The 24661-nt window shown below is 53.3% G+C and overlaps 2 protein-coding genes across 14 annotated transcripts in view; one reads left to right on the top strand and one right to left on the bottom strand.

Annotated features, from left to right (window-relative positions):
• The window catches only part of TCOF1 (treacle ribosome biogenesis factor 1), a 42370-nt gene extending 32613 nt beyond the window's left edge, over positions 1-9757 (top strand). For 4 of the 10 annotated variants that reach the window (XM_030826574.1, XM_030826578.1, XM_030826573.1 and 1 more), the window contains 8 exons: positions 1006-1119; positions 1418-1637; positions 2167-2252; positions 2834-3014; positions 5745-6305; positions 7800-7897; positions 8469-8517; positions 9258-9757. In XM_030826574.1, coding sequence (XP_030682434.1) covers positions 1006-1119; positions 1418-1637; positions 2167-2252; positions 2834-3014; positions 5745-6305; positions 7800-7897; positions 8469-8495 — 1287 coding nt within the window. In that variant the 3' untranslated portion in view covers positions 8496-8517; positions 9258-9757. Of the gene's footprint in view, positions 1-1005; positions 1120-1417; positions 1638-2166; positions 2253-2833; positions 3015-5744; positions 6306-7799; positions 7898-8468; positions 8518-9257 lie in introns of those variants that run through there. The other 6 variants (XM_030826575.1, XM_030826561.1, XM_030826571.1 and 3 more) reach the window with 5 other exon arrangements.
• Positions 9758-11067: 1310 nt separating this feature from the next.
• Positions 11068-22217, bottom strand: CD74 (CD74 molecule). 4 transcript variants are annotated; one of them, XM_003266638.4, is made up of 9 exons: positions 21905-22217; positions 16543-16715; positions 16272-16351; positions 15650-15712; positions 14493-14588; positions 14092-14179; positions 12543-12734; positions 11992-12054; positions 11068-11679 (listed from the first exon to the last, which is right to left on the bottom strand). In XM_003266638.4, the coding sequence occupies exons 1-9, from the start codon at positions 22027-22029 to the stop codon at positions 11669-11671; spliced, it is 891 nt and encodes a 296-aa protein (XP_003266686.1). In that variant the 5' UTR covers positions 22030-22217; the 3' UTR covers positions 11068-11668. The 4 variants fall into 4 exon arrangements, with proteins under 4 accessions (XP_003266686.1, XP_003266685.1, XP_030682460.1 ...); XM_003266637.4 differs by lacking the exon at positions 12543-12734; XM_030826600.1 differs by lacking the exons at positions 12543-12734; positions 14092-14179.
• Between the last annotated feature and the right edge of the window lie 2444 nt (positions 22218-24661).

Genomic DNA, 24661 nt, shown 5'->3' with positions numbered 1-24661 from the left:
CCAGAACGTGGGTCTTCTGAGACCCAGTTCATTGCTCTTTGGGCCATATCAGTCTGGTTTCCCATCTCAATGAGAGGATGAAGTCCATGACGCACTCTGACCTCTCTTCCTGAGGGGTGGGCTGGGGGGGCGTTTGTGGGGTGGGAGGGTGCTGGTGTGCCACCCACTCCCTGGGCTCATTACAAGCTCCAGGCCAAGAACTTCTGGGAACCTGGGTGCTGGATGGGAAGTCAGGCTGTGGTCACTGCATCCATGAGCATCTGTTCCTGCCAGGCCCTAGGGATACAGCAGGAACCAAGACAGGGACAAGGAATTCCCAGGCCAGTCAGGGAGTGGTGAGGGGCAGCGATTAAACAAGGAAACCCACATATAAATAAAAAGTATTCACCAGCTGGTAGGAGAGGAAACAATAAAAACTAGAGAATAGTGGGGTGACCTGCTATATGAAGGCCTCCCAAGGCAGCGATGCTTAAGCAGAAGCAGCCAGTCACAGGATGAGCTGGGCCACCCTCCAGGCAGGGAAACTGCAGATACCAGGTCTTCGGGGGAAGCACTTGGGGATGAGGGAAACTGAGAGGTGGGGACAGCTGGATGAGGAGCTGGGAGAGAGGAGAGGAGCCAGGCCGTGGCAAGGGCCATGCCACATCTGAAGGCTCTCAGCAAGGGGTCATGCCCAATTTCCATGCCCACCACTCTCCCTGACTGCTGGTGGGTATAAGAAGTAGAGATGGGGGACCACCAGGTTGGAGATTGTCCCCAGTGAAGGTGCAGATTGAGTGGTGGGGCCTAAGCTGCTTCCCTGCCCTGGGCTGGGAACTATCCCTTGCTCCTTGGGAACAATGTGATTAGCTTATAACCTGAATCCTGCCACCAATTTTGCCCCTTTGACTGCCCGTCAGTCCCAGCTCCAGCCCTCACCCCAGCCAGACAGCATCTGACCAGGGTGTGGCACAGCTGGCATCCCAAGGACTCGTGAGTCTCAGGGCTATCTCTTGCCACCCACAGGTGTCAAAGAAGAACCCAGCTTCCCTCCCACTGACCCAGGCTGCTCTGAAGGTCCTCGCCCAGAAAGCCAGTGAGGCTCAGCCTCCTGTTGCCAGGACCCAGCCTTCAAGTGGGGTGAGCTTGGGGAGCAGGGGAAGCAAGCCCGCGGAGCATAGAAGGTGCAGGCGTGGCCCTGCATCCCGGCACCAGCACTCACCTGCCCCATGACCTCTGCACTTGGTTTGCCTCCCTGGGCCTCAGTGGCCTAATCTGTAAGAAGGAATTACAGTACCTTTCGTAGTTGGAAGGATCAAATGAGGCTGCATGTGTGCCCCATCTAACACAGTTCCTGGCCCTATTGAAGTGTTCAGGAAGGACCAGATCTTACTTGCCCTGATTTTTCCTTCCATTCCTTCTCCTTTCACCGAATTAGGTTGACAGTGCTGTGGGAACACTCCCTGCAACAAGTCCCCAGAGCACCTCTGTCCGGGCCAAAGGGACCAACAAGCTCAGAAAACCTAAGCTTCCTGAGGTCCAGCAGGCCACCAAAGCCCCTGGGAGCTCAGATGACAGTGAGGACAGCAGCGACAGCTCTTCAGGGAGTGAGGAAGATGCTGAAGGGCCCCAGGGGGCCAAGTCGGCCCACACGCTGGGTGAGGGTGCCAGGGGAAGGGGCAAGGGTGGGCCAGGAAGAGGGTGGAGTGTGGCCTGGTGGAGCCACAGCTCTGGCCTCAGCTCCATATCTTAGACTCGTTCTGCACCTGTGGCTGAGCCTGGGCCTCAGTTTCCCCATGTGTACAACTTCATGAGGAAGTCAATCCAAATTATTTCAGAGCCCTGACTTTGCTGTTTGACCACTCTCAGCTTTTTGGTATCAGACTCCCTTCACTGGCTCCTGAAAACTCCAGGGCCATGTTTCTGGAACAGTGGAAAGCAGGGAAATAGAAATGGGGCCTCAGGAATTAGAAATAAGGCTTTGGCATTCAGATGTTGCACCTAGCATGCTGTGACTAGCGATGAGTGTGCAAGGAGTGTTGAAGCAGTAGGAAGACTTGGGGTGAGGCGGGGCAGGGGATGGGGGTGAGAGACCTGCAAAGAGACCAGGGCCTTCCTGAAGGGCTCTGCCCTTCCTGGCTGGCAGGGGCCACCTGGGGCTACCAACAGGATACTGTGCTTCTCCAGTAGGTCCCACCCCCTCCAGGACAGAGACCCTGGTGGAGGAGACCGCAGCAGAGTCCAGCGAGGATGATGTGGTGGCGCCATCCCAGGTAACTGCAAGGGAGAGGACTGGCAGCCCACAGGCCTTAGGGTGGAGCCCCAGGCCAGGCTTCTGTCTACCCGATCACTCAGGTCAGGGGTCTGGGTCCCCTCTCTTCACAGAGGCCTTGGGCAAGGTTCTGTCTGCGAGGCACCACGTGTGGCCCAGCCAGCAGACCATAGCCAGGCTTCCTCCCTCTCCTCATAGAGCCCTGAGTAGCTGACCCTTGGGGTCTGTAGAAGGGATTGACCTTGATTCTGGGTGATGTCCGGACAAAACCATTCTTTAGCAGATTTATTTTAAGGTTACTATCTGTATGTGGCAAAAGCTGGTAATTTTCCATTCGTATTAATAAGAAATTGCCTTTTTAAATGTGCCTGTCTAGAAAGTGTATTAATTAAAATAGTTCAGGAGGCACACACCAAGGGCTGAAGTGCTGCTCTGCGCCTTGCTGTCCACCTACTCTGCACCGATAGGGCAGGGTGATCCTAGAGGCCCCAGGCTGCTTTCCTCACAGCAGGCCATGACTCGGGCTGGGTTATGGCAGTGGGGCGGAGTGGTGGCAACCTCTTTCACAATGGGCTTCTTCAGTCTCTCCTCTCAGGTTATATGACCCCTGGAATAACCCCAGCCAATTCCCAGGCCTCAAAAGCCACTCCCAAGCTAGACTCCAGCCCCTCAGTTTCCTCTACTCTGGCCGCCAAAGATGACCCAGATGGCAAGCAGGAGGCAAAGCCCCAACAGGCAGCAGGCATGTTGTCCCCTAAAACAGGTAAGTTAAGGTCTGCAGGAGGCACATAGCAGGACACAGAGGGACAAGGCAGTGGGCCCCTTCTTGCCCTCCTGTAGCAACAGTCCTCCCAACATGGTCCTGTCTGCCCCCAGAGCCTCTCCAAGTGAGACCTTGTGGCCTTGCATTGGACCTGGAGATGCTCATCAAAGTGCAGGTGGGGCCAGGTGCAGTGGCTCATGCCTATAATCCCAGCACTTTGGGAGGCCGAGGTGGGCAGATTGCTCGACCCCAGGAGTTCAAGGCCAGCCTGGGCAACACAGACCCCATCTCTAAAATTTATTTTAATTAGCCGGTGTGATGGTGCACGCTTGTAGTCCCAATTACTTGAGAGGCCGAGGCATAAGAATGACGTGAAGCCAGGGGGATGAGGCTATAGTGAGCCATGATCATGCCACTACACTCCAGCCTGGGTGGTACAGTGAGACCCTGTCTCAAAAAAAAAGTACAGGTGGGCCCCATGCCCAGGTGTCTGGCTCCCATGGCCCTGGACAGCCTGGAAGTGGGGGTGTATCCAGGCCTGGGTGGTGCTGATGCACCTGGTAGGATAGCCCTTGCCTCAGAGGAAGCTGCGTCTTTTGGCTTATGGAGCAAGCGTTGGCTCTCTCCAACCATCCCCATCGACTTTTCTTCCCCGTAAATAGGCTCACGGTGTGGGGCGTGGGCCATGGGCCTCAGAGGATAGCTTAGACAATAGGCTGACAGTCACGTTTGGAGGACACTCAGCACATGCAGGAGACCCCAGGCAGTAGACTGGCCCCAGGCTGTTCTGACTCACTGTAAAGCCTTGGAAATCCCCTGGCCACTCTGGACCTCTGTGTCTTAACCATACAGAGCAGGAGTTGATGTATCCAGTCTGTGTCAAGGCATGGCACATGTAGAAAATAGTCACATTGTATTTGGAGGGCAGACTGGATTATTCAAGTCACCCAACCTGGGGCTTCCACTATCCCTGACCCTACTGGAGCTAAGGGTCAAATATGTACCAGCTGGGCACACCTGGGACAGCTCCAGGGCTTCCCCAGCCTTGGTGTTCTGGGTGTTCGCAGATAAGCAGCAGAAAAGTGGGCTGGGCGCAGTGGCTCGTGCCTGTAATCCCAGTACTTTGGGAAGCCAGGGTGAGCGGCTCACTTGAGGTCAGGAGTTCGAGACCAGCCTGGCCAACATGGTGAAACCTTGTCTCTACTAAAAATACAAAAAACTAGCCAGCATGATGGCAGGCGCCTGTACTCCCAGCAACTCAGGAGGCTGAGGCAGGAGAATCACTTGAACCTGGGAGGTAGAGGTTGCAGTGAGCCGAGATTGTACCACTACACTCCAGCCTGGGCAACAGAGCAAAACTCTGTCTCAAAAAAAAAAAAAGCAGCAGCAGAAACCTAGGCTCTGGGGAGAGAGGTTGCCAGTTGCCAGGGCTAACTGTGCCCTCCCCAGCTTCCCTCTCCATTGGCTCCTGCCATCTTGAAGAATCCCCAGAGGATGGAATTGGGCCTCCAGCCATCCCGGGGGCCCCTCTGCCTAACCTGGCCTGCCCTGCCCAGCCCACCTCCCCCAGCCCACCGCAGCTCTAGAGCCAAAAGTTGCTAGGGATCCTGGGTGGGGCTGAGGGGCCAGGCTCACTGCATGCTGCAGGGGGCAGCCCTAGCCTCAGTGTGACATGAGTACCACATAGAGTGTGACATGGAGTATCCACCTGGGCCTTCCTCCAGGCTAACACCTCCAGGGCCAAACGACCAAGCCACCTTTCAGAGCCCAGCGTGCAGGAGTGTTGTGCCCATGAGACCCAGAATGGGGCAGAGACCTCCAAGTCACTTGGGAAGTTAGAGCCGGCGAGGAGACCCAGTCATGGGGCTTTCAGCTGCAGCTTGCCCCAGGCTGGGTCAGAAGAGGAATTGCTGCTCACTTTCTTCCCCAACATTCTCTGTGAGAGGCGGTGCGACAAGGAGACATTTTAGAGGGGGCTGTGGAAGGCTTTTTTTTTTTTTACACGTGTAGTCAGCACACAATTATCAAAGGCAAGCAGAGGCGTGGAAAATTCTAAACAAAGGCTGCACCAGAAGTCTCTCTGGCAGGCAGTAAACCTGCTTAGTCAGCCACCACGTATATATACACTGCACCCAGCACTCCCCACCTTGCCCGGACCCCCTGACCAGGAAGGGCCGAGTGTGGATAATCATCAGTTGAATGTCTGCATGGCCCCCACTTTTATTATAAATCTACAGTGTATCATAGGAAGCCTTACTGTTCATGCACCCCTCAGGCTATAGACAGGGAAACCAAGGCCCTGGGAGGAGATGGGTCCTGGCCAGAATCACACTGAAAGTTGGTGGGAAAGTCAGACCTAGAACCCAGGTCTCCTTCCTCCCAGCTCCAGACTCCATCTCCCTCCTGTCTGAATTTTCATTTCATTGATAGATTTTAGGCCCTTTTATTAATATTCTGGAGTCATTTTCTGTCCCCCACCCTAACTGGAGTTTTTATATAAAGAGACAGGGAAAAGCTGTAAGTTAGAAACGAAGTCAGAGTGTGAAATTGGTGGAAAGATGTGAGCTTAGGAGACCAGCTGGGGCAGAGTGACCGCCAAGCCTTGCTCTCCCCATCTGTGCCATTGTAAGAAAAGATGGAGTCACTCCCTGCACCCTCTTCGCTCTTAGGTACCATAAGATCTGTCCCCCAACTTTCCCAGATCTGTGACCCCACATTCTTTCTCCATAGGTGGAAAAGAGGCTGCTTCAGGCACCACACCTCAGAAGTCCCGGAAGCCCAAGAAAGGGGCTGGGAACCCCCAAGCCTCAACCCTGGCACTGCAAAGCAACATCGCCCAGTGCCTCCTGGGCCAACCCTGGCCCCTGAATGAGGCCCAGGTGCAGGCCTCAGTGGTGAAGGTCCTGACTGAGCTGCTGGAACAGGAAAGAAAGAAGGTGGTGGACACCACCAAGGAGAGCTGCAGGAAGGGCTGGGAGAGCCGCAAGCGGAAGCTATCGGGAGACCAGCCGGCTGCCAGGACCCCCAGGAGCAAGAAGAAGAAGAAGCTGGGGGCCGGGGAAGGTGGGGAGGCCTCTGTTTCCCCAGAAAAGACCTCCATGACTTCCAAGGGGAAAGCAAAGAGAGACAAAGCGAGTGGTGATGTCAAAGAGAAGAAAGGGAAGGGGTCTCTTGGCTCCCAAGGGGCCAAGGATGAGCCAGAAGAGGAGCTTCAGAAGGGGATGGGGAAGGTTGAAGGTGGAGATCAAAGCAACCCAAAGGGCAAGAAGGAGAAGAAGAAATCCGACAAGAGTGAGTGACCGCTTCTCCCAGCCCACCCGGAGGGCTGCTGGGCACCACACGGGGATGGGAGGGACCCTCAGCCAGCACCTGATCTCATTCCTCCCATGTAGAAAAGAGAGGCTGAGACCAGCCTGGCCAACCTGGTAAAACCCCGTCTCTACTAAAAATACAAAAAATTAGCTGGACGTGGTGGCAGGTACCTGTAACCTCAGCTACATGGGAGGCTAAGGCAGGAGAATTGCTTGAACCCGGGAGGCAGAGGTTGCAGTGAGCCAAGATCACGCATTGCACTCCAGCCTGGGCGACAGAGCGAGACTGCCCAAAAAAAAAAAAAAAGCTGAGAAGTGGTTTGTCCAGAGTCGTGGGGGCAGCTTGTGGCAAAGCCAGAACTCGATTCCAGGGCACTTGAGCCAGCACTGCCAGGAATGCTCCAGAAGGATGAGGAGTCATGTCCTGTTTCCCCAAGCCCAGTGCAGCAGATCTTGGAGGAACCTGCTTCTCCAGCCAGCTCCTGGGTGCAGAATGGACCAGGAACCAGACTGTCAGAATCCTCATCCAAAACCCCATCTTCTCTCTAGACCTCAGTTTTCCCTCCATAGTAACACTGGCCCTTTACTGAGTGCTGTTCTAGACTCCGCATGCGGCAGGACCTCATTTAGGTAGAAATGAGGCTCAGCAGGTAGAAAACTGAGGCTCAGAGAAGTAGAGATGCTGTTCAGGGCCACAGAGTTTTACTAGGTGGAGCCAGAGTCAAACCTAGGCAGCACTCTTGAGCATCACCCTGGACGGTGGGTTGCCAGTGATGCCTGAAGAGCCAGCTCGTTCTAGAACAAAAGTCGGGCACCCTCAGAGCAGGACTTGCAGCCCCTTGGTGCTCAGAACTGTGCTAGATTTCCATTTACAGTAGGGATAGATAGTGTCCATTTAAAATAAATTTGCGGGAGTTTCAAAAAGTGAGTTGAGCTAAAGAAAAATGGTAGTCATCCAGGTGGTCCATGGATGGGACAGAAATCATGAGCTGGCCTCCAGGGGGCAGGTGAGCTGGCCCTGCTGGGTGATCACCACAGCTGCCAGCCTGTTTTATTTTTATTCTTTGAGACAGGGTCTTGCTCTGTCACCCAAGCTGGAGTTCCGTGTCGAACGCAGCTCACTGCAGCCTCAGCCACCCAAGCTCCAGCGATCCTCTTGCTTCAGCCCCACCAAATAGCTGGGACCACAGGTGTGCACCACCATGCCCAGCTAATTTTTGTATTTTTTGTAGAGACAGGTCTCACTGTGTTGCCTAAGCTGGTCTTGAACTCCTGGGCTTGAGCGATCCACCCACCTCAGCCTCCCAAAGTGCTGGGATTGCAGGAATGAACCACCATGCCTGGCCCTGCTGGCCTGTTGTGATGGCTTTTGGTGGTGTGGGGAGAGCTGGGAGCCCTGCCCTGTGCGCCTCCCAACATTGACCCCTGCACTTAGGATTACCATCTGTTCAGGAACTTTACTTTCTTCCCTCAGGAAAAAAAGACAAAGAAAAAAAAGAAAAGAAGAAGAAAGCAAAAAAGGCCTCAACCAAAGATTCTGAGTCACCGTCCCAGAAGAAAAAGAAGAAAAAGGTAGAGAGTTCCTGGGGGGTCTCAGGCCAGAAAACGGACCCAAACCCAAGACCCCTCCTACATACCCAGACCTGGTTCCTGCCCCCTTTCCCATTTTCGGGGCCCAGTGGGGGGCGTCAGGAGTTATGACATACCAGGGAAGAGGCTGGCAGGGCATTTTCCCTGAGCACATGGAAGCCGTAGAAGTGGCCTGCCTGAGGTAGAAGGGTGTTGGGGAAGGAAGGAGAGACTCCCCCCAGCATAGGGAAACCAGGTAGACTGTGGCAGGTTTCCAGGTGAAAGGAAACGTTACCTGGGCTGCGTGTGCCCCGGCTGGCAGGCTAGCCCTGAACAACAGCTGTCCTCACGGCCTGGGGCCTCAGCACCTCAGACACAGATGAAGTTCTCACCTTGGCCAGCAGGGCCTCAGCTGTATTTAGGAGAGCTGAACATCTGTTTGCTTCTGCCCTTGGAGGTCCCTGCAGACCCAGTATCTGTTCTAGAGGAATTCACTAGTCCTCAGGAGGTGGGGGCAGCAGTGGGTGGGGAAAAGCTGCAGGTCTGAGAGCCTCTCGTACTTCCCTCCTCACAGAAGAAGACAGCAGAGCAGACCGTATGACGAGCACCAGCACCAGGCACAGGTACGCTTCCCAATCCTTCCTGAGCATTCAGGGTGGGAGGACAGCTCTGGTGTCCCCTGTGGTCCCAGAGAGCCAGGCAGACCTGATAGGTGGGCTCTAAGGGGAAAGGAGGCTGGGGAAAGAGGTTCTATTGCCAAGGGTCCATGGGGCCAGTGGGGTGACATCAGGAGTTGGTGCTGCAGCATCAGAAGGATCCAGAACAGTAATGGCAGTGGTGATACCGAGTACACTCTGGGTGCAGGGGTTGTGCGTGCTTTAGGGGGCGTGCCCTGGGATGGAGCCTGTTTGTAGGTGAGATCAGATAGGGCTTGGTTCCTACTTCACTTGTGAGCAGTTCATTTTCCTCATGATCCTGTAACTTGGGGGCATTTCCTTTGGGGAAGGAAGATGGTTTACTCAAGATGAGCTATCACCATGGATCTATGCTTCCCTATGGAGGACAGGCCCTGCCAAGTGGTGGTGACAGTTAGCTGCTCCACCTGGCTGTGCTGGCCCTGTGGTCACCCAGCCTCCTGTAAATGGGGGTGATGCAGAGCCCACCTCCTGGGCCAGTGGTGAGGCTTACGTGAAGCTAAGCTAAACACTAAAGGACTCAGCCCAGTTCCCAGAACATTCCAAGTGCTAAAAAATGTCCACTGTGGTTAATGCCTCTCCCCTGCATTGGAGATGCTAGATTTCATTTTCCTTGCAGGGGAAAGGGGTTAGGAAATTTGATGTCTGCATGTGTTTCCTTCCCCCAGGGATTTCCTAGCCGAGCAGTGGCCATCCCCATGCCTCTGACCTCCGCCGACCTCTGCCCACCATGGGTTGGAACTAAACTGTTACCTTCCCTCGCTCCACAGAAGAAGACAGCCAGCTGCAGGGGTCCCTGTGCTGGCCAAGCCAGTGAGCCTGCGGGGAGGCTGGTCCAAGGAGAAAGCGGACCAGCTCCCATGACCTCACCCCACTCCCCCAACACGGGACGCTTCATATAGATGTGTACAGTATATGTATTTTTTTAAGTGACCTCCTCTCCTTCCACAGACCCCACATGCCCAAAGGCCTCGGGACTTCCCGCCACCTTGCTCCACAGATCCAGCTAGGCCTGACCTGTGCCTCATCCCGTGCCGCTCGGTCTCTGGCTGATCCCGAGGCTTTGTCTTCCTCTCATCAGTTCTTTTGGTTGTGTTTTTTGGTTTTTTTTAATAACTCAAAAAAAAAAAATAAAAGACTTGGAGGAAGGATGCAAGCTCCCAGTGCATCTGGGGCACACATTTCTTGGAAGGGACTGTCTCGCCAACACTCAGGATTCCTTCTTGCCTGCGTGTTGAGGCTGTGGGTGACTGTGGTTAGTGGGACAGGCGGTGGTGAGCGGTGAAGTGCCTGGGTGCTGAATTGGTGGTGAAGGCTTCCTGGATGAGGTGGCATCTAAACTAAAGGATGGTCATGGTTGATTTCCTGTTGCCAGAGTAAGTCATGCAAATACCCAAAGACAAGAAATGGAAGGGGCTGAGAATCCTTGAGTTAGGCCTCGAGCTAGGAGCGGGCTCCCTGGAGGTGCATGAACAGCTGTGGCAGGCACAGCAGGTCTAGGAAAATTGGAAGCGAGTTGCCTCTCACATCGAGCTCACCATGGTTCTGTGGTGGTGAGGGCAAGAAGTGGATGAACATGAAAGACAGGATGATGTCTTGGGTGTGGACTGAGGGAGGGGAGGGGTAGCAAAGGAGGTGGTCTGCTGCTCCAGCCCGGAAATGCAGAAGCCCACTTCCCTGGGCCCAGAGCCATATGGAACACCAGGGGTCCTGGAGATGTCTCCAGAGCTTTTAGCCTCATTCTGGAAACAGCCAGAGGCAGTGCAGAGAAGGAATGCTTGGCTAGAGGTGTCGGAGACCCAGGTTGGCATCCAGTTGCAGCCTTGACTCGGGGCCCGGGGCCAGACCCTCCACCATCTGGCCTCTCTCAAGCATGTTGCTCTAGAACAGAACTACAGAGTAGTGTCCTCATTGGGCCTTGTTGACCCACAGCAAGACTTTAAACTTAAAAATGGGGTGATTTCACTGCAGTTCTTGATTTCTGGCTCCTCTTAAAAAGATAACATCTGGCAACGGGGGCTGTGCTTCCTCCTGGCAGCAACCAGATAGAGCTGAGTAGCAGTCAGCCCCTTAGGTAAGGCATGGGCACCCAGTTCTCCACAGTCCCCTACTTCCTGTCCATCCTGACATGGAGGCCCTGTGTCGGTTGCCATCTGTCATCACATTCACACTGTTCTTAGTATAGAAATGAAATTGGGGACATAGGAAAATGAAAGCTGTACCAAGAAGAGCTTGTGCTTAAACTAGACAAGAGCCTATTTCTTTTTGGAAGTAGAGTGTTCCTGTGTGTTAAACATGTAATCAAGTATGTCTGTGTCCAAAGACTACAGCCCCCACCAGCCCTGCCTGGCCCTGCAGGCATCTCTGTGGGTTCCTTGGGCTGCGTTCTCCCACCTAAGTGACTGGATTTAGCGTCTTTAGTTAACCTCTTTAGGATAAATGAACTAGATCTCAACAGAAGAGCCAGGAGCCGGAGTGTTGTAATTACTACCTTTTATTCTAACATGAACCATGGCCCTGTGAGCTGATAACAAGCATGGCTGAGCAGAGGGAACTAGGGGTCGGCAGAAAGGATTATGGGTGGAAAATCTTGGCTCTTCCTTGGGGAGTGATGCTGGGGAAAGGGAAGAGAGTGGCTCAGCCTGCAGGTAAATAGGCTAGAAAAGCCAAGGCCAAAGGCCAGAGGGGAGAGGACAGTCAGCCTGTCCAGCCTGGGGTCTGGGTGTAGGGTTATCCCTTCTCCCTGTGCCTTCCCATCTTGTCCATGAGCCTAGATCTCGGAGCCTGTTGTTGGAGGCTGCTGTGATGTCAGGAACGGGGATCTGTCTAGCTTTTGGCCACCTCCTGGGACCTCACGCCCCTGTTGACAGAGGGAGATTGGGCAGCAGGGCCTTGCTGCATTGTTATCTGCTGTTCCGACTTGGTTTGTCATGTCCAAGGGTGACGAAAGAGCCAGGCACCAGGGTCTCATGGGATGAGGTACAGGGTGGGAGATGGGGGAGGGGCTAGGGGCTGAAGGGAGCAAGAAAGCTGTAGCTGTGCGGGGCCAGCAGGATGTTGAAGACCGCCTCTGCTGCTCTCATATGGGGACTGGAGAGAGAAGCAGCAGGTTGAGGTTGGAGTCACCCATTTGTTGTCCCTGCCCCTTTCTAATATCCTGGACCTGCAGAGCAGTTAAGGACTGTCCACCCTCCCCTGCCCCCTGCTCAGGTCCAATAATGACCATCATGGATTTGTGTAATTCCCCACAGCCCCCCAACCCTGTTCCTTCGTCTGTGAAATGGACATCCCAGGAATGTTGGAGAGTGGCCCAGCGTCACACTCCTTCACCTGCCCACAAAGGAGCTTGCCCTGCTGGGGATGAGCTGCTGGTGACCAGATGCCCCTATGCAAGGCCCTTACCTGGGCCCAGATCCTGCTTGGTCACACCCAGCCCAGAAGACGGGTCCTCCAGTTCCAGTGACTCTGCAAAGGAGCAGCAAGTCCATTTGTCACTTGAAGTGCAGCCTAGCTGACCCAAGATGTCTGAGGGCAGTGCTTCCCACCTAGCCGCAGGCTTAGTGCCTGGGAAAGCAGGTACCCAGGGAAGGACAGCTGCAAGCAGCAACAAAGAGGGGTATGGGGGCTTGAGTGAGAAGGGGGTGATGAAATGAGATGGGTGGGTCTGTAGGACTCCTGGATGCCAGAGGATGGTGCGTGGATGGATGAAATTCACAGATGAAAGGACTGACGGATAAGTGAACAAATAGATGAGTGGATGTAAGAGGAGAGATGATAAATGGACAAATAGGAATGCACAGGTGGGTGGATGGATAAAGGGCTGGACGTATGACTACATCGCTGCCCCCAGGAGCTGCCATCCCGGGTGTTGTGTGCTTCAGAGGGGACCTCTTGCCCCTCAACCTTCCTAGTCCTTCCTGGTCCTCTGACACTCTCACAGTGCCACTGCTTACCACTGCAGTTATGGTGCCCGCGGCTTCTGGTGTTGGGGACCTCCGTGCCGTTGGGGAAGACGCACCAGCAGTAGCCGATGCTCCCATAGCACTGGAGTGGCAGATAGTTGCCGTTCTCGTCGCACTTGGGCCTGAATGAACCCGGGTGGACAGCAGGGATGTGGCTGACCTCTTCCTGGCACTTGGTCAGTACTGAAGCGACAGGCATGATGAGGACACAGTGAGTGAGTGAGCTCTGAATCAGGGTCTGAGCAGAGCTAGAGACCCACACACCACTGCTGTAGGCCTAATGCCTTCTTCCCAAGTGGCTTTACTCACTCCAGCCATCACACGGATCAGAAAACTGAGAGGCCTAGACCAACAAGGTCTGAGATCAAAAAGGAAGTGAATGGCCATGTGTCCAATTCACCTCAGAAGTTGATGGTTTCTTCTGATACTCAAAGCCCATTACAGTTTTGGGCTAGGCACAGTGGCTCATGCCTATAATTTCAGCACTTTGGGAGGCCGAGGTGGGCGGATCTCTTGAGGTCAGGAGTTCGAGACCAGCCTGGCCAACATGGTGAAACCCCGTCTACTAAAAATACAAAAATTAGCTGGGCATGGTGGCACATGCCTGTAATCCCAGCTACTCGGGAGGCCGAGGCAGGAGAATTGCTTGAACCCGGGAGGCTGAGGTTGCAGTGAGCTGAGATCGCACCACTGCACTCCAGCCTGGGCGACAGAGCCAGACTCCATCTCAAAAACAAACAACCAAAAACCACCATTACAGTTTGGAATTGCACTTGCGATTCTGATTCTAGAGAGAAGCGATGGGCACCTTGGTAAGTCTAAGCTTCCTGTTACTGGGAGTTCCCAAGTAGAAATGGGGGTTACCATTTGTTGGAGATGTCTTAGAGGGGTTTAAGCATCAGCTAGGAGTTGGAGATAGCATGTAAGGTGTCTTCTATGAATCTGATGCAGAAACTGAGGCCCCAGGCAGGGTGGCCATTTGACCTTCTACTTCAGGACCCTGAATCCCAGAGGGAAGGAGATTTGTCCAAAGTTACATAGCAAATTAGAGACAGCACCGGGATAGAAACAGCACTCTGTCTTTGGGTCTAAAAACATCCTAGTCTGCATTGTCCATGAGGTGGGAAGCGCCCAAGGCTCTCTTGGCAGCAGCTGTGACCTTGGCGCCCTCACTGGCTTGCAGGCAGCACTGGGGCAAGGTCATTACAAGGATTCCTTTCTGCAGTGTTTCGGGCAGGTTCTGCCCCAGGCACCCTGTGCTGTACCATCGATGCTCTGTGAGAGGGGTCACCTGTACCCTGTGGTGACAGGCCTCTGTGGGCCCTTAGGAACCCTTAGACAAGATGGGGGTGGGTCAGGGGAGGGGTACAGCCAAACCAAGAAGGAATAGACAGGAGAGAGAGAGAGAAGTGAGAGCTGAGAGGATGGGAGATTCCGCGGTGCTGGTACCAGGGAGTGCTGGAGGCCCCGGCCTCAGCAGCTCCAGGAGAGCCCTGAGGGTCCAGAAGCCCTGGCACGCTAAAGCTCCCACTCCCTGTACCTTTCGGTGGAGCCTCAGTGGGCTTTTGCTCCAAGGAGTGCCTGCTCATTTCAAACAGGAGCCAATGGTGCATCCAGCTCTCAAAGACCTAATACAGATAGAGGTGGAGGTCAGGTTCAATGGCTATCACCAAGCCCCTACACTGCCTGGCTTTGCCCCTGGGGACAGAAACATGCAGGGCCAAATAGGGCCCCAACATCCGGATCCAGCTGCAGCCTGGTTCCCACTTAAAGACCCATGGGGCTGAACCCCACACACTGCAGCATCCAGGCTTTGGAAGTGCTGGCAAACCCCTTCAGCTTCCTGAGAATGGCTTCCCCAGCCCACCCTCACCCCACCTCTCCCAGCCCTGCCCTAGACATCGGAGGAAAGAGAGTTCCCATGCAGGGAAACCTGCTCACCTTCCAGTCTATGGTCTCCATGGTGTTCTTAAGGTGTCTCAGGTTCTCCGGGAAACTCCCCTTCAGCGGCGGGTACACTTTCAGGGGGTCAGCATTCTACAGGGTGGCAGGGCAGGAAGGATGGTTCAAAAAGAGCTCCCTGGCAGGCAGTGTGAAATGTGTAGCCCACCTTCCCTTGGTCTTCCATTCCTCAGAATGGATCAGAGCTGCACCAAGCCTAAACCCTGGACTTCAGCCATTATGGGAGGGGAGGGAAGGGGTAAGGGTAGTCCAGCTGTTCAGCTACAAGACTGCAGGGTTGCGAGTCGAGTTCTAGATTCCAGGCCAGATCTACCAACAAGCCCCAGTGTCCTCCCTGTGGATGGCTGCTCAGCTTTCAGGTCTCACCTGCTCCAGAAGGTGACGACCCAACCTTGACTGCCCCCAGCTAGGTTGAGTCCTCTGCCTGTTTCTTCACAAAGCCCCCTGCACTTCTGTCATCACCTGGTCACTTGTCTGTCTCCCACACTAGCCTGCGATCCCCATGGCTTCAGAAGCTGGGTCCAATTGCTCCCCATTGTGGGCCCAGAGCCTTGCACAGTGCTGGCACAGGATACACACGCAGTACAAATTTGGGGAGAAAAGGGGTGTCTTGAGCAAGTCACTTCCAAGCTTTGAGCCTCAGTTTCTTTATTTTTATTTTATTTTTTGAAATGGAGTCTCACTGTCACCCAGGCTGGTGTGCAGTGCCGTGATGATCTCGGCTCACTGCAACCTCCACTTCTCGGGTTAAAGCGATTCTCCTGCCTCAACCTCCCGAGTAGCTGGGATTACAGGTGCCTGCCATCACGCCTGGCTAATTTTGTATTTTTAGTAGAGACTTTCACTATGTTGGCCAGGCTGGTCTCAAACTCCTGGCCTCAGGTGATCCGCCTGCCTAGGCCTCCCAAAGTGCTGAGATTACAGGCATGAGCCACTGCACCCAGCCAAGCCTGTTTATCTAAAAAATGCAGAGAGGCCGGACTACATATAACATTTAAGGGTCATCCTTGTATTCGCTAATCCAGAGAGCACATGTTGAAAGTCTGCCACGAGCCAGGTATACAGGCCTTGGAGCTCGGCCTGGCCAAGGTCCTGGGTGGGCAGGCAGGGCCACCCGGCTAGCTCCCTGCACTCACCTGGAGCAGGTGCATCACATGGTCCTCTGTCATGTTGCCATACTTGGTGGCATTCTGCATGGGCTGTGGGAGGAAGTAACAGAAGGTTACCAGCGCTGGTCCCTGGAGCATGGGGTCTGGAGCAGGAGCCAGTTGCTGGGATCTAGGTAAGAGACTGGAATCCCAGGCGCTTGGTCAATGATTCCATCTCTGCCACCTCCAAACATGAGAGCTCGAGCAAGTCACTTTAGCTTCCTGCCTCAATGTCCTCATTGGTCAAACTGGCATAAGCTTTCCTGCCCAGGGTTTTGTCCACAGCACAGTATTGTGAATATAAATATTGTCAATGCATGATAGCAAGGTCTTTGAGAATGAGAGAGGACAGTGAGATGCTATAGGAAATGAGAAGCACTTTGTAAACTGTAGAGGGCTGAGCCTTCCTCCCAGAGATGGCACCAAGAGACTCTTCACCTGTGCCCTCCACACCTGGGGAGCCCTATTCTTCCTGAGGCAGGCACTGTCCCTCCCACAGCAGTAAGGACCCCTCCCCAGCTGGGCTCTCCTCCCTGCCCCTCCCCTTGGCACTGTCCTCCATCCAGGTGGGATAACCTTGCCCCTCCCACCACCCTGGGGCTGTCCTTACCCCCCGGGGCAGGGCTCCCATGGGCAGCGCCTGCATCAGCAGCGGGGTGGCCATGCGCATCTTGCTCACAGGCTTGGGAGCTGTGGGGACAGGAACGAGGGTAAGTGTGGCCCCAGTGCCCAAGGAGGAGGGTATCAGACCCAGATGAGGAAGGGCTGGAATTCCGAACCCGAGGGAGAGGACAGTGGGCCCAGCTGGGTGCAGGGATGGGGGTCTCTGAGGTGAGGGATGGTGGGAGGTGGGGGGTATCAAGATGTAGGGGTGCACGCACGCTTGGGAAGCTTCATGCGCAGGTTCTCCAGCTGCAGGTTCTGGGAGGTGACTGTCAGTTTGTCCAGCCGGCCCTGCTGCTGGTACAGGAAGTAGGCGGTGGTGGCCTGGCCAGCCAGGAGCAGAGTCACCAGGATGGAAAAGCCTGTGTACAGGGCTCCGCGGCTGCACTTGCTGTGGGAGGTGGGGAGGATAGGTCAGAGGAGGATCTACGGTGGTGGCTGCCCCCAAGCACCGGCTAGGAATGGGGAAATGTATACCCCCATTTCCATTAGCCCCCTAAGCCACCCCTAACAAATAATGCACTTGAAGCACAAACAATAAACTGGCTATGGAAATACAGCTTGAAGACCTCGCCCCACCCCTCCTTCCAACCATCGATGTGCCCGAAGTCCTCCCTGGCAGAGACCCTGCAGCTGCCACGGGCCTGAGTTGAACAGAGAAGAGCAAAGGGGCATGCTCGTCCTCTCTGGACCTTAGGGTCCTGCCTGTGCGATGAGGGATTGAGGTAGGGGGGTCTTCCCAGGCTCCCTTTGCCTTGGGGATCTCCTGAGGATCAGGGCTGCCCGCAAGAGGAACAGGTTTGGTTTTGTTTTTGTTTTTGTTTTTGTTTTTTTGAGACGAAGTCTCGCTCTGTCGCCCAGGCTGGAGTGCAATGGCGCGATCTCGGCTCACTGCAACCTCCGCCTCCCGGGTTCACGCCATTCTCCTGCCTCAGCCTCTCCGAGTAGCTGGGACTACAGGCACCCCCCACCATGCCCGGCTAATTTTTTGTATTTTTAGTAGAGACGGGGTTTCACCGTGGTCTCGATCTCCTGATCTCGTGATCCGCCCGCCTCAGCCTCCCAAAGTGCTGGGATTACAAGCGTGAGTCACCGCGCCCAGCTTTTTTTTTTTTTTTTTTTTTTTCTGCTGGCAGGTATGTTATTTTTTTTAATTGACAAAAAAAAAAAAAAATTGTATGTGCTTACCAAGTAAGGGGAAGAGCCTTATCACCCCTCTGCCCAACCTCCCACCCTCTCAGTAAAATCAGATTTAAGGAGAAAAGGTAAGGAAGTGGGACTGGGACAGCAGAAAATGTAGCCCACCTGGGAAGAAGTGGGGTCTGGCCATTTTAGGAGTGGGCTGGGGGAGCCTTGGACAATGTCAGGCTGAAGCAGGACCAGGCACCACCCACTCTGGGACCATCCTCTGCCCAGGCTCTCCATGTCTTTGAGCATGTCCCTGCCAATCTCTGTGACTTTGTCCCCTCATTTGTCACATAAGTGCCCCCACCTCTGCGATTCTAGAATTTGGTGGGTTTCTTCTTTTAAGCAAGATCTCACTGCAAGCGCCAAAGTATTTCAAATGGTAATATCCACCCTGCAGGGGGTGGGCAGGAGTATAGATGCCTGAGCCTGTGTGGCCTGGATGAATTTCTCATGCTCCCTGGACTCACCATCCAGACCCTCAGACCTCAGCAAGCCCTTGTATCTGTGGGACTTGGATGCGATTTGGGGGTGCATGCGTATGTTACAGTACAGGGGATGTAAGGATCCTGCCCCTACACCCTGGGAGTTTCTGATCGGTTCTTTGACGACCCCAGGGGTGGGACTACTAAGACCCTAGTCCAGGTGTTGCCAATGTGAAGGTGTTGGGAGGTGATCGGGCCACGAGGCCTTCTCCCTCACGAATGGGATTAGGTGCCCTGTAAGAGGGCTTGACGGAAGGAGTTGGTTCTCTCTTGCCCTTCTGCCTTCCACCATGTGAGGAGACATCAAGGAAGCCCCTCACCAGGCTGGGCGTGGTGACTCATGCCTGTAATTCCAGCACTTTGGGAGGCCGAGGCAGGTGGATCACTTGAGGCCAGGAGTTCGAGACCAGTCTGGCCAACATGGCGAAACCCCGTCTCTACAAAAAATACAAAAAACTTAGCCGGGCATGGTGGCGTGCACCTCTAGTCCTAGTTACTTGGGAGGCTGAGGTGGGAGAATCACTTGAACCTGGGAGGCAGAGGTTGCAGTGAGCCAAGATCATGTCACGCATCACTGCACTCCAGTCTGAGTGACAGAAGGAGACTCTGTCTCAAAAAAAAAGAAAGCTAGGCTGGGTGCGGTGGCTCACATCTGTAATCCCAGCACTTTAGGAGGCCGAGACAGGCGGATCACCTGAGGTCAGGAGTTCAAGACCAGCCTGGCCAACGTGGTAAAACCCTATCTCTACTAAAAATACAAAAATTAGCCGGACGTGGTGGCGAGCACCTGTAATCCCAGCTACTCGGGAGGCTGAGGCAGGAGAATCACTTGAACCTGGAAGGTGGAGGTTGCAGTGAGCTGAGATCATGCCATTGCACTCCAGCCTGGGTGACAGAGTGAGGCTCCATCTCAAAAAAAAAAAAAAAATTAGCCGGGCGTAGTGGTGGGCACCTGTAGTCCCAGCTACTCAGGAGGCTGAGGCAACAGAATCGCTTGAACCTGGGAGGCAGAGGTTGCGGTGAGCCGAGATCACACCACTGCACTCCATCCTGGGGGATAGAGTGAGACTGTGTCTCAAAAAACATAACAAAACAAAAACAAAAAAAAAAAAGAAAGCCCCTCCAGAACTGTGAGAAATAAATTTCTGGGGTTTTTGTTTTTGTTTTTTTGTATATTACGCAGTCTGTAGTATTTATTCTGTTAAAGCGGCACAAAATGGACTAAGACAGACCCATTGGGAACTGCCAGGATGAGGCTGCACCCTGCCTACTCTAGCAACCAGCAAGCTCCAGGAGGCCCTTCTGCCTGGTAATGCATGACATCACAGACTGGCTCATTCTCATTGGCTTGCTGTGTGCCAGTCTGTGCTTTCTGGGATAAGGCCCAGCCCAAGGGAGAGTTATTCGGGAAGGAAACAGCAAAAACCCGACGGGGAGGGAGAAGTGGGGAGACCAGACGGAAGGGAAAACAAATTCTACTTCTTGGCCTTCTCCAGGAACAGGGGTGGCCTGGCCTGTGTTCAGGCTCTCCAGCCTCATCCTCCACCTGTTCAGTGCTTCTGCAACCCCACACCCAATTCTAGCCCCAGCTCTACCTCCCACACGCGACATGGGACAGTACCTTCCCCTCTCTGCGCCACAGTTCCTCAGGAGGCCTAAGAACCTAGAGATTCACCCTGAAGACAAGCCCACATAACCTGGATTGGAATCCTGGCTCTGGAGTCGGTTAGTTCTGGGACCATCTAAGTTGATTAACCCTCTGTGTGAGTAAAATCGGGTAAAACATCTGCTCCAAGGGCTGTTACGTTAAATAAGATGATGGGGGTAAAGCTCTTGGCTCCACACCTAGCACATTGTTAGCACTCTATAAATAAATTACACTCAGTGCAATTCTCAGGGGAGTTCGTAGTTAAGTTTAGCATCTGCTTTTCTTCCTCTTTATGCATCTTGAACGCCTGTCCCCTGGTTCTGGTAGAGTGCCAACTCTTGTCACCCCCCTCTTTATTTCCTCATTTACACTACCTTCTTCTGCAATTAAAAAAAAAAAAAAGCCAAAGTCAGGAGCCAACCAGAGCTAGCAGGAATCATGACACAAATGTTGCCAGGCAGAAGCATTCACAAAAGCCTCCAAAACAGGCTCCAGTCTGGAATGGCCTAAGCACACATGGCCAGCTTTAGAAGCAGTAACTGAATAAAGGGAAAACTAGACAAGGATTAGACAAGGGGGCATGCACTCTGAACACTGAGCCCAACTGGGTCTGTAAATCACTGAGTGGTCTGAGCTCAGAGGGGTCTCACCTCCCCTTCCCACAAAATGCACCTCTGAAAGGGGGCCAAATGGTAGAGTGAGCTAACACTTTGGTAAGTCACTTACCAATGTGAGCCTCAATTTCCTCTTCTGTAAAAAGGGACAACAAAAGTACCTGATTCATAGGGTGACTGTAAGAATTAAAATTGAGTTTAGCCTTTATATATGTAAATAATCACAGTACTAATTAATAGTGGCTGAGGCCTGGTGACAGGTACACAGTGGATGTTATTATGGCTATTATTACAGGGACTCAGGGAGAGGCAGTGATTTATCCAAGGTCACACGTGGCCTAGACCAGAATCCATTCCTCACAAAAGAGTCTGCCCTGCTTGCCATGGGATTCCCTGGGGTTTTCACAGGCCACAGCTCTAATGGTCTGCAGCAGGTTACCCTGTTCCCCAGAACATAGCTTGTCATAACATCTCTGCAGGGCTCTCCCAAACCCCTTTCTGCCTGGCAACAGCTGACATCACACCTTGCTGTAAGTCCATGTAGATCGCAAATTACTTTTTGGAGACTGGGGGTAGCAGGGGCATTGGGGTAACAGCCTTCTAGCCCTTTTTGAGGGAAACACATGGGTGAGGCTATTTTAGGGCTGGGAAGTGGGTCCTGGGGTCCTCTGGATGGCTGTGCTGACCTCTGGCTGCAAGGGAGAGGGGCACAGACAAGAACATGACCCCCGTCAACCCTGAGCCCCCTCCAGAAATTTAACCAGAGCCTGTCCCTCCTTTCTTGCCTGCCCCCAACATCTCACAATCCCTCCCGTGATGGCAGACGTCTCCATCTACTCTACAGACACTTGCAACTATCATTCCCCTGATCCGTGGTAATTAGGAGTGAACTCCTCTGTGAAGAACTGCTTCCACCATCCTCTTTTAGAAACTCTTTCTCCACGGGGATCTTGAACATTTTCAAAATCTGGTGCAAGTTCTTTATTTTTATTATTTTTATTTTTTTTGAGACAGAGTGTCACTCTGTCACCCAGGGTGGGGTACAGTTGCACGATCTTAGCTCACTGCAATGTCTGCCTCCCGGGTTCAAGTGATTCTCATATCTCAACCTCCCAAGTAGGTGGGATTACAGGTGTACACCACCACACCTGGCTAATTTTTGTATTTTTAGTAGAGATGGGTTTTCAACATGTTGGCCAGGCTGGTCTCGAACTCCTGGCCTCAGCTGATCTGCCCGCCTCAACCTCCCAAAGTGCTGGGATTACAGGTGAGAGCCACCAGGCACAGCCTGTTCCAAGGCCTTTAACCTAGCATTCACAGCCCAGCTTTAGTGGGGTCTCAAAGCCCTGGATAGCATGTGAAACTCTAGGGAGAGAACCCATGCTCTCTTCTGCTTTTCAGAAGAAGGGGGTCTGATGCAAGGAAAGTTACAAACTCCTGCTCTTAAAGTAACCCCCTCATTCGACAAGAGAGGGAGCCGGAGCCCAGAGCAGGCCAAAGACTTGCTCAAAATCACCCAAAAAGTCAATGTTAGAGTCAGAGCCTGAATCCCTCTTTCCTGTGACTCCCGGCCAGTGCTTCTTCCCAGCACATGCGCACGGCTCTGCAGTCCAGGATTGGTGTGCCCTTTCCTGGTGCTCACACATACCTCTCCGGGGCTCCAGGGCGCCGGCCCAGCATGGGCAGTTGCTCATTGTTGGAGATAAGGTCGCGCTGGTCATCCATGACTGGCTTCTGATCTTCCCGACAGCTCCTGCTGCTCCTCCTGTGCATCTGGGACCCTGAACCCCTGGCTCACCTCTTAAAGCTGGTGCTGGAGAGGAATCTGATTCGTCCACAGGAGGCCACTCCGCCCACTTGGTAGATGTGGAAGTGAAAGCTACAAAGGCTGGAAATACCCCACTTTGGTGAAGCTGCCTTTTGCGGGGCAGGATGTGGGGCGGGGGGCGCTCCCCAGGCAGGTAGAAAGGCCAGCACGATCCCATTGGCTGCCCAGGGCCCTCATCACTTGTTTCTGGGCAGGCCTTTGGATTCATAAGGCTCTTTGAATGTTTCAAGAAACAGGCAAATGTCCACTCCCTGGACAGGAAAGCACTTTGAAACAGAAGACACCTTTGTTTGTCTCCCCTTCCCATCCACAGATGAGTGGGTGCAGAAAGGGGCCGTGCACCCTTGGTGAGCTCAGACAAGTCCTCTTCTCTGGCCTCCGTTATGTCATCTCAAACATGCGGGAGGAAGTTTGGACAACGTGCAGGGGTGAAAACATTTCTTTTCTTTCCCTGTTCAGGTTCTTAGTTGAGACGCTCCCTGGAAACAAAAGTCAAGTTAACAAAAGAAAAACCAGCCAAAGTTAATTAACACATGCTCTACCCATTATGCAGTAGAGGCCTCAGTTGAGAAGTATTTCTCTCTCAAGGCAGTGGCTTAGGGGCCTTGCTTAAAGAGTATTTTAACAAAGAGCCATAAGTCCCACAGAGTGACAGGACAGAGAAGAGGATATCTTCAGGGTTCCAAAGGGCTGGAAATGTAGGAAGGTAAATGTATGGGAAGAGTCAAGTCTGATCCAGTATCCTCTGAGCTGTGCTTCTGAGCTGATCAAGACAGAGAGAAGGGGCAGAGGGTACCCCTGTGTTTTAACCTTTTACCTTTAACTAAAATCCGCAGGTTTTTAGAAAGGAATATTTTGATTTCCTTCAAACCTAAGAGCCCACGGTTTTAAGGCTCCAGCACTCAGACTTGCCTCCACTTACCAAGCCCTCCTCCGTGCCAGGCACGTTGTCCATGCTTTGTTTCCTGTGATCTTTACGGAGGCCCTTTGAGGAGTGTTTTATCATCTCCATTTACAGATAGGGACACAGGGGCTCTTGTGAGCATCACACCTCCAGAAAGTGGTGGAGTCTGCATTTTTAACCACTCTACCCCTCTGCCTCCTTGTGTGTTTCAGATCCAGGAGAATGGGGGCCTGTGCTGGGAGGGAAGAGGAGGGCCTGGGAAAGGGTGCCTGGGGGGATGGGACTATGTTGGCAAGGCTCCTGCGCTGTGACATAATAAAAAACGTCTCTGGTCTCTGTCCCTGGTTCCTGACACAAGGACCACTAAGAACCAAAGAATCTCCAGAGTAAGGCTGGGTGTGGTGGCTCACACCTGTAATTCCAGCACTTTGGGAGGCTGAGGCGGGAGGATCAGTTGAGGTCAGGAGTTTGAGACTTGCCTGGCCAACATGGTGAAACCCTGTCTCTACAAAAAATTTAAAAATTAGCCGGGCATGGTGGCACACGCCTGTAATCCCAACTACTTGGGAGGCTGAGGCAGGGGAATTGCTTGAACCCAGGAGGTGGAGGCTGCAGTGAGCCAAGAACACATCACTGCACTCTAGCCTGGGTGACAGAGCAAGACCCTGTCTTAAAACAAAAAAAAGACCGGGCACGGTGGCTCACGCCTGTAATCACAGCACTTTGGGAGGTCGAGGCGGGTGTATCATGAGGTCAGGAGTTTGAGACAAGCCTGACCAATATAGTGAAACCCCGCTACTAAAAACACAAAAATTAGCCAGACATGTTGGCATGTGCCTGTAATCGCAGCTACTTGAGAGGCTGAGGCAGGAAAATCGCTTGAACCCTGGAGGCGGAGGTGTGAGATCGCGCCACTGCACTTCAGCCTGGGCAACAGAGCGAGACTCCGTCTCAAAAAAAAAAGTATCTCCAGAGTGAGAAGAATGTCTTTTTTTATATATTCAGGAAATGCTGGTGGCTGAAAGCCCCTAGAGAGCTTCAGATGGAGGCTGGGTGCCATGTGAGGAGAGGGTCGGGACTTTCAGACCTCACCCCCACCCACCCCACCCCGACTTCCAGAGAGGAGAGAGGGGTTGGAGGTTGAGTTCAATCAGTGATTTAACCAACCATGTCTATATAATGGAACTTGCATAAAAATCCCAAACAACTAGGTTTGGAGAGCCTTCGAGTAGACGAACACATCCATGTGCCAGGAGGGTGGTGCACCCCAACTCCACAAGGACGGGGACAGAGGCTCCTGTGTTCAGGACCCCTCCCACATGCCGTACGCTATGGACCTCTTCATCAGTATCTGTATCCTTTATAATAAACTGGTAATAGTAATCTGTATCCTTTATAATAAACTGGTAATAGTAAGTAAAGTGCTTCTCAGTTCTGTGGGCCATTGTAGCCATTTGTCAAGTATGAAGAGGGAGTCGTGGGAACTCCCGATTAGTAGCCAAGTCATCAGAAGTACTGGAGTCCTGGGACTTAGGATTGGCATCTGAAGTGGATGAGTCTTGTCTGACTGAGCCCTCAACCTATGGGTTCAGATGCTAACCCCAGGTAGATAGTGTCTCAATGGAATTGAATTGTAGGATGCCCAGCTGGTGTCCAGAGAGTTAGAACATTCG

The sequence above is a fragment of the Nomascus leucogenys genome, chromosome 2, assembly GCF_006542625.1.
Source record: "Nomascus leucogenys isolate Asia chromosome 2, Asia_NLE_v1, whole genome shotgun sequence".
NCBI classification, from domain to species: domain Eukaryota; kingdom Metazoa; phylum Chordata; class Mammalia; order Primates; family Hylobatidae; genus Nomascus; species Nomascus leucogenys.
The sequence above is the reverse complement of the archived record's forward strand: the minus strand, read 5'-3'. Positions and strand labels throughout refer to the sequence as shown.